Genomic DNA, 14835 nt, shown 5'->3' with positions numbered 1-14835 from the left:
TTTTGGTTTTTTTCCATATCCCCCTAAGATTACTCCCCCTTGTACCAATCCTTGGAACCTAGTCAAAAAATTCACTGAAAGCACACACACATCACACCTGCAAATAAAGAGAAAACACCAGGTAGGAGACAAAAGAAAAGACACGAATCAGTGTCAAGTTTATCTCAGTGTTGTGTCATTCACTAGTCCCCCAAAATTTAATAAAGGAAATAAGATCAGCATTTGGTGAACTGGAGCAATCAACAGTGGTGGTCGCTTTAGTTAGAATAAACAACAAAAAAATATAAGTGTGCACAAAAGGGAATGCTCATTCAGACAAACTCTTCATTGTTCCATTCATGGTTCATAGGAGGAAAGGCTGAAGAAGAGGGCACGCCTGTTAATACAAGATCAACCATACACACACAACACAAAAAAGTGCCCCGCCCCAGCATAAACCACCCCACCTGCACACAGACACATGCATCATTGTGTTTGCCTGTGCAGACAGATTTCTTCCTGGTGTATGTGTCTGTGTTTCTTCCAGGCTTCAGACGTGATGAAAGGGTGAAGAGTTACGTGAGGAAGAAAAATAATAATAATGCTCATAATAAAAAGAAACACTCAGACACACGAGGCAATAACTTACTTTTGCAAAGAATCCCTTGAAGAATTTCCTGTCCTGGAAGTGGATGTGGTAAAAAGGGAGGGTGGGTGAGGGGTGGAGAGGACGGGGGAAGGAACAAGGCATGAAAATGTTACCTAGGAAGTCTAAAAATTGTCTGGAGCCCACAGGAAGGGATCTGATTTGAGGGGTTTTTGTGGTGAAGGTGAAGCTGGGTTAGGAGTGAATGAGTGAGGCAATAGATCAAATAGCTCCATGATTCCATACTCGCAGATGTTTTGTTGGGTGAAACTGGTTATTGGTCTTTGTGATGATCACTGTTAGTACTACCACACTGGAAGTCAGTAAACCATATTACTATCACCCTGTATCCCTGCATCTCTGTGATGAATGACACACATAGACTCTTGTGTGATTAAAATAACAACAACCCAGTAAAATCACAACGCTGCCACAGATAGCACACCAGGCAGACCTTCAGATGTGTCCCTGCGAAAGGGATAATCCGAAGTTTTATTCTTTCTCTTCTGATTCCTAGACGACGATCCATGGTTGTTCAGTAGACAGAAACAGATTCCCACACACAGCAGTTTGATCTCTGAGTCAAGCTTGTGACTGTTTCCCAGTCAGCCAGACTCAGGGGTCAAGTATAGGCCGCTACAACCACATAAAGAAACCACAACCAGACACAGCCTAGTCTTAATCCTCCCTTTTTCCCCCACGCTCTGGGAGTTCTTCCCCACCACATAAGCTGTGAAAAGGAGTGCCAGTCCGCTCCTGTTACGCAGCCATGGTGGAGACAGCACTCCAAGCACCGTGTTAATGCACGATTTACTATGTTAACCAGCACTGGACATTCATTTGGAATGAGCTGAGCGTTAGTTAGTTAATTGGTTAGCTAGCTAGTTAGTTAGTGTGCGTTTGTGAGAACCACACAAATGATGACGGAGCCTGTGCAACTAGTATTAGTAAGCTGTGGTTAGGGGCAAAAATCTCTATCGGTTTAGGAAGGGAAGTGTGGAGGAAGGGGGATTTAGATGTATTTCTCTGCAATAACAAACCTGCTTAAAAAGACAAAAAAAGGGTAACACCAACAAAAAGATAATACAATATTCAGGTATTGAATCAATGAATTGTGACGAAACTGCAGCAGGGGAAACAAAGATTTGTGGGCAGAAAGGACAGCTGAGTTTTGAAAAATCAAGGTGAAGCCAACAAGGCAAAAATGACACCTTAAGCGGGAAATTTAGTTTTGTCAACAAGCCTCTCATTTACTCCGTGTTAACAAAAATGTTTGCACACTTGACTTTCTTTAAGAGACAAGCTTTAAGCTGCACTACTGGCTTATGGCTTACAGTACTTTCCCCCCAAAAACATGAACCACCAGCAGGATGTGCAATAACGAATCACATCTTGTGTAACATCTGTCACAGGCCAATTTTGTCTGTGCAACAATTCACACATTGGTACAAATATGACACTGCTACTGATACCTCCACTGCAAGACAGAGTGCACTTCATCTTTCACATGGTGTTTACTCTAGTATGGCCATGTATGGCCATAGCCTTTTCTTTAACACCTGTAGCTGAATACAGAGAGAAGCATGACAAATCTTATTAAAACTGTTGTTCAAGTGTGGACACTTCTAAAATTAGGTATCGTGCCGTTCTTAAGGGCAGAGTATTGTGATACCTTTCAAGTATCGGCATATCATGCAACACTAATTTAGTCAGGAAACATCTTTATGCATCTGAGGCCTGAAATCACTGGAACCTTCAGTTTACGTACATTCAGTCTGATGGACCTGGATACATTTTCAGTGATGTACCTGGAGGCTACTGGGTGTTGATGTCCCAGTACAATTGAAATTCTTCAAACTGGTGTAGTGCCCCACCCATCTCATCATGAGGAAACAATCAACATCATTATGAGAAACATTCCCAGTGCCAGAATACACCTCCGACCCAGGGCCACCGGACAACAACAGCAGCAGGAAGTGATGCTATGATGACAACGTAAAAGTGTAGCATGGAGGCTGAGGGTGCTGCAGTGCAGCTTCCTGCTCCACCCACCTCCATTCTCCTCTCTGAGTCACGGGGCACAGAGCTGTGGGAAAACTCTCATTATCGTCCTTAAGGTTGCCCGTAATACAATGGAGTCAGAGCTGTCACACACATAGCTGGCATCTGGACCACCAGCACACATTCTCCAGCATAGGATACATACAGGGGAAATCTAAAAACACATACACATGTTTTTGCTTTCCCCTAATTATACTTTAAAGAACATCCACCCATCTCTCTCGCCTGCTCCAAGAGCTTCAGTGCTGATGCTGGCAGACTGTGTTGGTGTTGTGGCTGCTGTCAGTTCATTTTCAGGAAACAGCATCACCTCATCAGCCACAGCAGCTATCAAGTACCTGCAGGTATGGGTCTGCTTCGCGACCAATTCAGTTATTAGTTCGTGGAAATAGAGTTTACTGGTGATAAATATTAACACTGGTAGGGACTGCACCTGTTGCCAGGCAACAGTTGGATTATTAAAGAGTCAGTGAAGATGAACCAAGATTTATAAGGGCCTCTGCTAATTGTACATCTGTTTAAAGGAGAATGGCCCTGATCTAGGCATGGATAGATGGCATTAGGCAGTCAGACTTTACAGGTTCTGCTATGCATTTTCCCCATAAACTATCATTATAAGATGTTTACAGACTTCAAGTGATATTAGAGCCACCCCCTGTTTTCTATTATTCAAATCATCATGACTCAAAGGACATTTTGGCAGTCGAATCTCTGCAGTTTGCTTTTCAGCCTGTGTTACAGGCAGAGCAACTCAGGATGACAGCATGGCAGGCTATAAACTTTACAAGCCTACTCCACTCAAAAAGTCACTTAATTGCAAAACTAATGATATTGGAAAGAGAATGAAAAGACTGATGGAAATAAAGGGCAGAGTGACTCAGTGCAGCACAACTCGTTTATGTTTGCTGCTTAAAGTAAGCAAACATAAACACACTTTTAAAACACTTTTTCCCTTTCTTTAGTCAAACATGAGAGGCTGCTTCTCTGGTACAGAAATGCCCTGATCACATTCACACAGTTACACATTTATACCTGGAAGCTTCCCTGAACAACCAGAGTCTGATCTGCTGGCCACTGAGCAGCTTCACTGAAGCAGCTGGGGTTAAGGGCACCACAGTGACATTAATGAGAAGATACAAGTGCTGGGCTTGGGCCACCTAGATTTAATCCTGGCCATCTAGGGACCGAACTAACTTCTCTAACCTTTAAGCCACCACCACCTGGCTTGTATCAGCCAAGTGTTCATAGCAACATCGCTTTGTGATAATCAGGTCTTCTTATCACTGTGAAGCAGAATTCACAAAGCAACAAAGCACTGATTGTTCACCCACTAAGAAGAAATGTGAGCTGGCGTTAGACCGTCATGAGACAGGTTAGTTTTACCCCACTGACTGTGTGCTGCCCAAGCCTACAAATGCATGTTCTCCTATAATGGCATGTCAGAGTGAAGTGGATGAGCAGCAGACCCAAGCACCCCTCATGTGTAGCGACAGCACAACAAGCAAACAAACAAGAAATCAGCAGCATTTAAGCTCCTTTCACTTGAATGACTGGGAACCATCTTTAAAGCAAGTATAAACAGTGGTATTTCCTGTAATAGGAACCTCTCAGGTACACAGGTACACTTTTGCATTAGGGCCCAATGGGATGAAAGACACTTAGCAGCAAATGTAACAGTGGCAATTTTACCATTTTTTTTCCAATGTGTACGAGAAAAACTTGAAACAATACCCAACTGACTCATATTTTGAAGGAGGCTAGTATTAATTTCATACCCAGCTAATGATTGCAAATCAACAAAGTCATGCCTGGGGTAGCCTACAAATAAGGCCTGCGGGTAGTGAGGAGGTGAGGGGGTAAATCAGGAGGAGACCGAGGTAATGTCATTAGGCTGAGGAGGGTCACACGGTTGCAGCCTGCAGGAAGACAGAAGATAGAAGCCCTTCCTTTCAAGTAGGCTCCATTTTGTTTGCCTTGTTAAAATGACTGTAACCCAATAAGACTGCACAGCCTCAGGCTCACAATGTGACCTCATCAAGCACCACTGTGTATGTGTTTATTATCCCTGTATGTGTATATGCAAGTTTTGTGCATTTACAAAAACAATATGTATATTTGTGTGTGTAGGCCCAGACTCAAGAGTGTTGTAGCTGACATTGTGCTACAGTCTGTGAAACTGTGTGTGTTTGTACACACAAATGCTCCTGCTGCTCCTATATTGAGCGTAAAGTAAGCACTGTATGTAAACACACTGCTAGACATGCATGTTTGTGCTGTGTGTGTGTGTTATGTGGAGCTGTATTTCACAGTGATGGTTTCACTGGTGCTTTTGTGTCTAATAAAATAATAACGTGTATTTTATGTGATGTATTTGAATGCATCTCATTTGTGTTATATGACTTCTGTTTTATTCCACTGCTCTATTTTAACTGGTATAAAAAGTGGTCACTTCTACTGTCCATTGATTTGCACTCATAAAATATAAAATCATTCAGAAGCATGTTCTTCAGTACACACACACACTGACAAATGAACCGAACACAACTAAAAGCCCTTCACACTATTTTATGAAGCAGGAAGAAGATATATCTGTAACAAAAGACACCTGTGAATTCTCAATTAGCCTGACTGAACGACTGAAACTGAAAGCCAGTCAAGCAGGAGTTTTCAGAATTTGGCCTGACATGACATATCTTCCTGAACGGACTCTAACCTAATGATAATACAACAGACCCCGGAAGCAGATGTGTTGACTAAGGTTTGGCCATGACTTCAGAGAATCAGTCCAATTTACCCATGGGATTTTATGTACTGGGTGGGGCCTTGGCAAACAACTGACAACACGGAAAAGCACATGCTCCACAGTTCATCCCTTCCCCTTCACTGCTCCCTAAGCTGGAATTTGTTCTTTTTGCGCAACTCTGCCGGAATCATGCCGGCTCCGGCCTAGAGAGCATACAAGGAGGGGAAGAGACGTTCGGAACAGTCGCTGACACTCCTGGAGGTTGTCTGAAGGTCATGCTGGGTGGAGACCCTCACTGACAAATGGGAAAAATAAGCCATACCCAGGCCTCCATGTACAGAGAAAGCTAAGCAGGAACAAACAATGAAGAACAACAAAACTGCATACTGAGACAATGAAAGGCTACTATGGAATAGATGTTAGAAAAAAATGGTAATATCTTGGTTTCAAAGAGAAGGAAATAAATGGAGGAAAAGATAAAAGGAAAAAGAGATTTAAAAAAAGCAGTGGGATTCCTGTTATTTAGCAACCTCTTTCCTGGAGCTACCGAGGGGTTTTCTAGTGACCCACCGTCTTCAGCCGCTTCACTGCATCCTCGCAGATGTGCATCCCTCTGGACTCCTCCACCTCCACATGTCCCAGGTACTTCAGGGTAGAAAGAGACAGAAAGACAGAGTGAGTAATGCTCTGACAAATCTTTCCTCTGGCTATCTCTACTGAAGTTTAAGCAATGCTGCAATAATAAACTCTAGAAATAGACTTGGTACTTAAATAAGTCCAGATTGTCTAATATCCCCTGGTACACTGGTGCTGGTAATTTATACACCCAATTAATTACCATTTTGAGGTCAATCACAGTTCAACTGCTCCCTAGTTGATCCCTAATTTTGTCCATGCTAGAAATGCTAGAAATGCTGAGCCTGAGAAATATAAATAGAAACTAAACTACCTTCCACAAATTTCCAGCAATTGTTTGATATTTGATTTAAAACCAATTGTACATATGTGGGCAACAAGTCAAATCCCACAAATGTGGTACTCCAGCCTCATCTGTAGGATAGTGGTCACACAAAATAATAAAGACAGCAATGGATTCAATTTGTGACCATTATGAGCTGTCAGTTTTATAATGAAAGTGTTCTTAAAAGTACAAATTAGGGCTGCGGTCAGCAGTCATTCCAAATTTTGGGTTAAATAATAATGAATTCACTGATAACGTCAGAAAATAGCAAAAACACGGATGTTAAAACGGCCCAAGTTAACATTTTCTTTTGTTTTATACACCCAGTCGTCTGAAACCCAAACATATGCATGTACAAAACAAGACTTAAGGAATTATCATCATAATTTCTTTGTGTCAATCAACTCCATCCATCTATCACATCATCTATCCCCCCACTGGGATCTACTGGAGCCTATCACAGAGCTCTTCGGGCCAAAGGCACCCTGGGCAGTACCTGTCAATCTACTCATTAAGTGATAAATCAGTACGGTTCAACTGCAACTTCTGTTGGAGGTTTGACCTTTTCAGACCATTTCAGGAGAAAAGCAGAGAGGTGTTAAATCCCCACATAAGCTGCATAGTTAATCATCAAGACCAACATCTAATTAATTAAAAAAAGGATCCTCTCTATACAGATAGGATGAGACTCAGCTCAAGAATCTGCAGCAAATGACTGATAACACCATACGCTCCAGTTACCAAATTCCTGGGACTTATCTGTGCTCCAACCATATTACAACATATGTCAGGAATTATGTGGAAATCCTTTGAGGCTGAGTTTAACTGCTACTGAATGAACGGAAAAAGCTCCTCCAGCTAGAACCTCCTTCACTCCCTCCCCCTTGACCTGAAGCAGCATCACACCCTGCTGTGTGTCACTGCAGCGTAACAACGTTGACCACCGCAGTAAGCATTGTGTGCGCGCAGTCGGGGAGGAAGTCCTTACCCTTTCCTTATAGATACACACACAGCAAGAGACACTGACCCACGCCTTTCACCCCCGCCCTCTGGCCCTGCTATTTTGGGAGTGTGACACCACATCTGTGAGTCACACTGATGGTGTATTTGAATAGACCATGTGTACACATGGTACATAAACATACAGAGATGCACAGAGAAATGCATTTGTATTTAGGAAAATACTGATGCGAGGAGGCAGCTGTGGGTAGCGAGGACAATGAAAGCAGCAGCAGTGCTAAAAGGGGATCAGCCAGGAGATGTGACTGAGGTGAGATAAATAAACGCAGAAGAAGCTTTAAGTGTCACAACAAGTGTGTCATTGTAGTATTTTACTCTGACCTGTTAGCAACAACAATCTGGTGACTTAAACATTCACTTAGCACATGTGTTGGCGACACATGTGTTCAATCAAAGAAACAAAACAAAAAAATTAAATACATATCTCCTGAAAAGCGTGTAGGTAAGATGGTTCTGAAATGGGGGATTAGTTTCACTTGGCACTAATCCTACAGTGGGCTAGGATTAGATGCAGTTTATATATCATGATTTTTAGACTGTGCCACAGTTTGGGGGTTGAACAACAGAAGATGCTGATTTCTCCACCCCTGAGCCCCCCTCAGGGGTGGAGAAATCCACCTATAAAGACCAATGAGATAACATAATGGAAACACCACATGCAAACCCTGGGATGACCTTCAATTCATTTTCTGTAAACATCTGAAGCAACCAAAGATAAGTCAGGCAGTGCTCAAGACGACAGCCTGACATTAGAAAAAGAACAGTCCTGTAGTGTTTAATTATTCAGGGTTTATCTTGAAAGCAGTACTTGAACAGGGAATTAGGCTTATTTACTTTCTTGATGAGAGTCAGATAGGAAGATTGATACTTGCCTCATGTCTGTACAGTAAATGTGTGGCTGGAGCCAAGTGAGTGTTAGCTTTGTTTAGCAATAAAAACAGAGAACAGGGAAACACAGAGACAGGACAGCACGCCCAGCTCAGGACCTCTGACGACAGACTTTAACATAGGTATGAACTTACACCAGCATCATTTAGGCAGAGCTGCCATTGTTAGTGTAAATCCTCTGGATGTTATATTCTAAAAATTTATTCCAGGTATTGTCTATAAATAAGGCTCCATAAAAATGTCTGTCAGATTGAGTAGAAAGTCTGTGCTTCTTCCCCAACTGTGAACACCAAGAACATAAAAATCATACATTTATTTCCATACAAAGAAGTCTACATAGTTTAAACTTACCAAGGACATATAAATACATTTTCTTTTGATTTGTTTTCATTGGTTAGACACAAGCTGTTTAATGTACAATCACATTCATCTCTGGCCTACAGCAGTCTCATTACACTTTCCACATAAAAAGGCAAGTCAACATTTTTATGTCTTTGACAATCACCTTGAAGCATGAATAACTGTTTGGACAATTGTGTCTTAAAAACAACACACACACACATAAATGAACACACCAATGCTGCTTAATGTGACATGTCAATATCAGGCTGCACACGCTCAGAATTCAGTGCTCAGAGTTGGTGATGGTGTCTCTGTAGTGTGGGAAGCCTCAAGACACAACATTAAAGGCTAATTTTACCCAGTCTTAACACCAACACCACCCCAAAGCCCCCCTTTTCCCCTCCACACCATTTTGAAACATCCTTTCTTTTTTTTTTTCCTCCCTCTCCTGCATCTCCTCTCCTCCCCTCTATGTATACTCTAGTGCGGCAGTGATAATTTCACTGCAACTACACCAACCCACACAACTGGGCTCCTCTGAGGCACCTAGAGCGGGAGACAGGGAGCAGAAGGGGGAGGAGAGACACGGAGGAGTAGCAGGGTAGGTTGCACTGGCACAGTAGAAGCCATTGCAGAGGGAAAGAAATGTGTGTGGTCCCAGAAGTACAAGAAGGAAAGCATGACAGTTGGAGATAAGGGTTTTTTTTTTCCATTTGTTCACTGTGGCCAGAAGATTTTTAGAGTCTATAAAGACACTGCAACATGGGCCAGTTACTCAGCCTGGTTTTGCTCTGTTGGTAAATAAAAAGTGGGAAGAGCAAGTTCATCTCCACAGGTTGAAGAAAGAGTAGACTAGCTGCTAATCATGACATCTAGCTCTGATTACAGCAAAGGGAGACAATCTATGAGGAGATGGTGGGGGGGGCATGTTTGTGCTGAGGTGGACATTTGGAAGACAGCTTAGCCACACAAGCTACAAATCACTACAGATGCACATCTGTTCCACACCACGTCTGTAAGCACATTCACCCAAATCTCTGTGTGCCCAACTTCAGAACAGAAGCTTCCAAATAGTCATGAAACCCCTTCCTACTACCTTCATTTCTCACCACTGTGACCTCCCTGAACTAACAGTATTTCCAACCGTCCTTTCCTGCTTAAAGGGTGACGTAAACACAAGGGTTATATCAAGACATAACACCATCATCTTCCTTATGCACAAAAAACATTCTCTGGCCAGCCACAAAGTCCATCTATTCTGAGGAAATCTCTGACGTTTTCAATTCCCCTTTAACCTGGGCGAGGTGTGTGTTTGGACCTGTGGGATGAGAGGAAGTGTAGCGTTACGCTTCTGTTTGCAGAAGTGGAAGGTCTTGTTGCCACAATACAGCAAACTCTCCTCTTCAAGTGCAGCAGGCCACTGAGGACTGTACACAGACACTGTATATCCTACTTAGTCATGTAACTGCCCTTCACTGTTGCAACATCCCTGTTATTTGACATGTAAAAGGGAAGGTTTTATAAATTTTGGATATTTTATTTGATGATTGTGGTTTTGATTACTAGGCAAGAGAAAGAAATCAATTCTGTACACACATCCCACAGGTTTGGATGCCTGCAGCAGATAATGCTCAACCTAGACAAGCTGTGCTCACACATTGAATGCTTACGATTACAAGCAGCATCCTCATTCCTACGTTTCTTACAAGAATGCATGTGCCACACTAAGGTCTGTGCAGCACTCTTTGCATGTGAATTTGTGTTTATGTGTGAGGGGGAGTAGGGAGAGTCACCTTGACTGCAAAACTGCACTTGCCGCCACGGACTGCCTCCTCATCTGTCTGCCACTGGTGCGGCCGACTCGACTCTGGCACATAGACGTCTTTCTTCCGGCGGAAGCTCTGCCGTAGCTTATTCATTGCTGAGCTCTCTGTGAATGGTGAGAGACACTTTATTAATCCCAGGGTGAAAACTGGGTTGTCAGAAGCAGCAAATGAAAAAGGTGAAGCACTGATTGGAAAGCTGGAGAAACACACACACAAAAAAAAAGTAAGATATACTAAATAAGAATAAAAGTTTGGGAAATGTACCAATACACATGCCGTTAATGTGTCAATTTCCTGTATGTGTCAATGGGTGAAGCTGGCGACTGAGGAGAACAGTGCCAAACCATCGCTTTTATTTGTCCTGTTTAGTGACTATAAAAAGGAATGCATTAAACATTGACATCAGGGCACAACACAGTAAGCTGTTGTCAGTCTGACTCACGAGAAGGAACACATGAGTCTGAGTAATGTTAGGGGTCAAGGAGGCCCAAGTAAAAGGGAACAGAGGACACTGAGGGCAGTCTGCTGCTGAACAACTGGGAAATTGATTAAAATAGAACCAAAAAATATATATTTATACTCTGACTGCTCATGTTGGGTCTAGCGCTTAGACCTGTGTTCTGTTGCATTCTTAGCAATTACTTTGTAGAGTAGTGTTATCAACAACAATAACCACCAGAGGCCAGAACAATAAAAATAATTGTGGTAGTTTTTCTTCAACAGTGTTTCTGGTGTTGAGTGTAGGTTTCATTATAGTGTAGATCCTTAACATGGCACAATTAATCAGGCTAAGAGCACTACCTAAAGTGCCGTACACATATGTCTTGGCTTTGGGAGGAGATTAGGAGGCCCAAAAAAAGCAGACACCCAATTAAAAGTTGCTGATCCAAACTAGAACTGAAAGGTGCATCCATCATCAGAAGGCTGGCTCATGTCTCCCTTAGCAACTCATAACTGGGGACCAGGGCTCATTCAGCCATGCAATTTTGACTTTTAACACATGAGCACAGAGCACACTGCTTGACTAACAAGTTGTACCCACTAACTTCTGAGCTGATGAGGATACAGCAGGATTAAAGGTCTTTAATCCAGCAGTATTAACACACACACACACACACACACAAAAGCGCAAGCAGCAACATGACAGCATGCACTCACACACATGCTCACACACACACAGACATAGTCACACACACACTGTGCTGTCTGTTTGCATAATGAAACCTGTCCTGTGAGCCAGTAATGACTCTGTGTAGAAAGTGTGTTTGAGGTGAGGCTCTCTTATCTGTCTGTGCCAGGCTCCAGCTCTGTGGGCAGGACACAATCCACAATCAAGCCTTCATTCCTGACCAGGCCACCGAAACTCACATAAACACATCAAACTCCTAATTGTGATTACAGGGGAGAGCCAGAGTTGACCACTGTCTCACAAACTGTCTCAAGAGTCCAAAGATGGAAAACAAAGTTAAACATTTTACTTGGGCTATTTTACAAGGCAACTACATATTATGTACTAAAAACTTCTACATGGTGGCCACTTGCTTGGCCAAATGGATGACAGTATGGCCAAGCTTGTAATACATGTTGCCTTTTTTGACATTCTGTAATAGAAACTAGTATGGTACGGCCAACACTCTCTTGTCTATTGTTATTCACAACACCATTCAGAAAAAGGCAATCATAACCCCTAAGCCATATTCTAAGTAGAACGCTGTGTCTACCAAAAGGGCATAAACAGTGTCTAACAAGGTGCAAAGCAGGTGCTGAGATGTGTGCAAGCACCTGCTACAGAATAAGAGCCAAATACCTCAGCAGGTGTCATGATATGAGGACATTCAATCAGAAAGTGTTTGCCAGTGCACATATGCATGCACAGGTTGTAGCCTGCAGTAGTGTTTCAAAACAAAACAACTAAGAGGGAAAAACATTGCTTCATGCCTCACTCTGACTCTTTCCTAACACACTTGTTTATTTAGGTCATATCATGTTTGCAGTCACTGCAGTGCCAGTGACAGGCTGCATGCTTCCAGCCTGCAGAGGGAAGAGGAGCAGCAGGAGGAAAACACATTTGTCTGCTCTTGAGCCCCTTGTCTTTGGTGCAACACATTACCGAACTTGTTTCCGAGGTGTTATGCACATATTTTCAGTTAACGTCACACTGAATTAAATTGTCGTCAACACTAACTGGTGTGCTGATACACATTTTGAAGATGTGTCAACTGCACTAAAACCTTTTTTAACAGATCTTGATGAAAACCTGAGTGACACTTTGGATAGTCAGGCAGTGTTTCAGAAAAGAGAAATCCTCCTGGTCATTTCAATATGAAACAGCTGTGTGTTTTGGTTCTGGTGTGTGCCAGTTTGTTTTAGAACTACAATGATTGATTAGTTGTTGCCTATTTCTTTAAATATAGTAATAAGTCAGCAAAATACCAAAAACATTGAAAGTGGCACAAAATGGAAACATGTTCAAATTGCTTGCCCTGCCCATCTAACATTGCAGAGGCCAAAGATTAGAGAGTGCTGTCACACCTTTAGTACATTTAAATCAAATTCTAGTTCATTTTCCTTCTTGGTGGGGTTTGTTTTGTCTGGTGTGAACACAGAAATCGCACTGTCATGGAGGCATGGACCAAAACAACAGCACCAAGACCAAAAAAAAAAGAAGAGGTGGTCTCAACCCAAATCACCTGTCAAACTCTGGTGTGAGCCCTCTGTTCAGAAAGCATGCTTGGATTTTTTCTGTGTAAAAAAAACCAAAGGGGAAAATGCTAAAGTTCACAAACACATCAAGTGATTCAGACCAGAGCACATGTACCAAGGTGTGAAAACACCCTAAAATAGAGAAACACAGCAACAACCAGCCTGTAAAAGCAGTGCGTGTGTGTGTGTGTGTGTGTGTGTGTCAGGAAGGTGAACAGTGATAGGGACTGAGGTCAGGCAGTGCAGACAAGAGGGAGAGTAACACTAAGCAGGGAGGAGGGAGGTCTGGCTGTGTTCACTCACATGGTGCTGCAGTGGGTGGGGAGGGTGGTGTGGGTCATGTGAGGGGTGTTTAGCCCTTTGTCTGGCCATGAGCCAAAGGAAGGAGGCAAGGAGGAGGATGAAGATGGAGCAGCAAGCTGAGAGAGCGAGAGGTGAAGAGACGGGAAGGTAAAAGACGACCTAAGTTGCAGGAGGGACGGAGGGAAGTAAAATAATTAGAATGGAAAAGAAAAGAATAAGAGGTGAAGATAGAGGGGGACAGAAGCTGAAGAAGCAGAAAGGTGTGCTGGAGGAAACAAAAAATGAGTTAGCACAGTTCCCTCAGGGTTGTTGGTTGTTTTTTTTTTTTTATTCCACTCTATTTTCCTCAGTGCGACAGTGGGTCTTCAGAAGTTGTTTAACAAGATTAAAAAAACAAAAAACAAATTAGTGTGACTTCTTGACCTGGAGGTAAAACAAACATGCAGGAGAGCAGACATAATAGCTTCTGTCTCTGGAAAATACATCAGAGTTTATGAGCTTCAGATGCATTAGAGCAGGAAATACACCGGTGTTATCCTTTCTAGTGACGCAGACAAATACAGAAGAATGAATCTACATGGACTGACCTCTACATTTTTCTGTATGTACATTTACAACAGCCACAGCACAGCACTTTTCCCCCCATTCAAGTAGCTGTAGTGAATAAAACCATTTTTTTAAGTGAGGCTAGTTAGTTTGACTGACTTCTTGGTATTTTTTAAATACAAAGTCTGTTTAAACCTGATCTCTACTGCGGCTTTTCAGAGGCTTTCAAAATATATCCTAGCATAAGATATCTGTGTTTGGTCACTTACACATAGAGACACACCAAATAATAAGAAGGTTACGTTTTATTAATGTCTAGATAATGTTAAAAGGCAAACACCCAAAGTCCACCTTTCAGATCAGTGAATGGAGGCTAAATAAACATGGACACAGAGAGAGAGAAGAGGCAGCAAAGCAGGATCTGAACCCCACTGGAGCTGTCACTGTTATAGCCTGGTGCTGTGAGAATCTCTGGCTTTTCTCCTCACAGCACTAATGAGGACAATTACACAAGGACTGTTTCTACCCTCTGGGTGTTCATATACACAGAAACAAAAAGCATGGGAGCTCTATAAAGCTTCTCACATGCTGTATCATCTATGGGCTCAGCAAACAATTATGGGCATGAGAGACGCACACAGAACAAAAAAAAAAGTACAAAAAGGAAAACAATGAAAAAGAATGGGAGTTTTCCCTTGGTCGATGCTAAGCTACTGCCTGGGAAGGAGCACTGCTGCTGGCTTCAGATGTAACAGTATTTGAATAATCTCTCCAGGAATGGAAAACTGATTAATCCTTGCAGAAGGATCCTAGGGAT

General features: G+C 42.5%; 1 protein-coding gene across 7 annotated transcripts in view; it reads right to left on the bottom strand.

Moving 5' to 3' along the window:
* The window catches only part of numb (NUMB endocytic adaptor protein), a 33766-nt gene that overhangs the window by 6300 nt on the left and 12631 nt on the right, over positions 1-14835 (bottom strand). For 3 of the 7 annotated variants that reach the window (XM_026298740.1, XM_026298779.1, XM_026298747.1), the window contains exons 2-4: positions 10434-10570; positions 6000-6074; positions 629-661 (exon numbers count right to left, since the gene is read on the bottom strand). In XM_026298740.1, the coding sequence (XP_026154525.1) occupies positions 629-661; positions 6000-6074; positions 10434-10559 (234 nt within the window). In that variant the 5' untranslated portion in view covers positions 10560-10570. Of the gene's footprint in view, positions 1-628; positions 4960-5999; positions 6075-10433; positions 10571-14835 lie in introns of all 7 variants that reach the window. The other 4 variants (XM_026298755.1, XM_026298790.1, XM_026298763.1 and 1 more) reach the window with 2 other exon arrangements.

Source organism: Mastacembelus armatus, chromosome 22 (assembly GCF_900324485.2).
Source record: "Mastacembelus armatus chromosome 22, fMasArm1.2, whole genome shotgun sequence".
NCBI lineage: Eukaryota > Metazoa > Chordata > Actinopteri > Synbranchiformes > Mastacembelidae > Mastacembelus > Mastacembelus armatus.
Note: the sequence above shows the minus strand (reverse complement) of the source record. Positions and strands in the feature narration are given on the sequence as shown.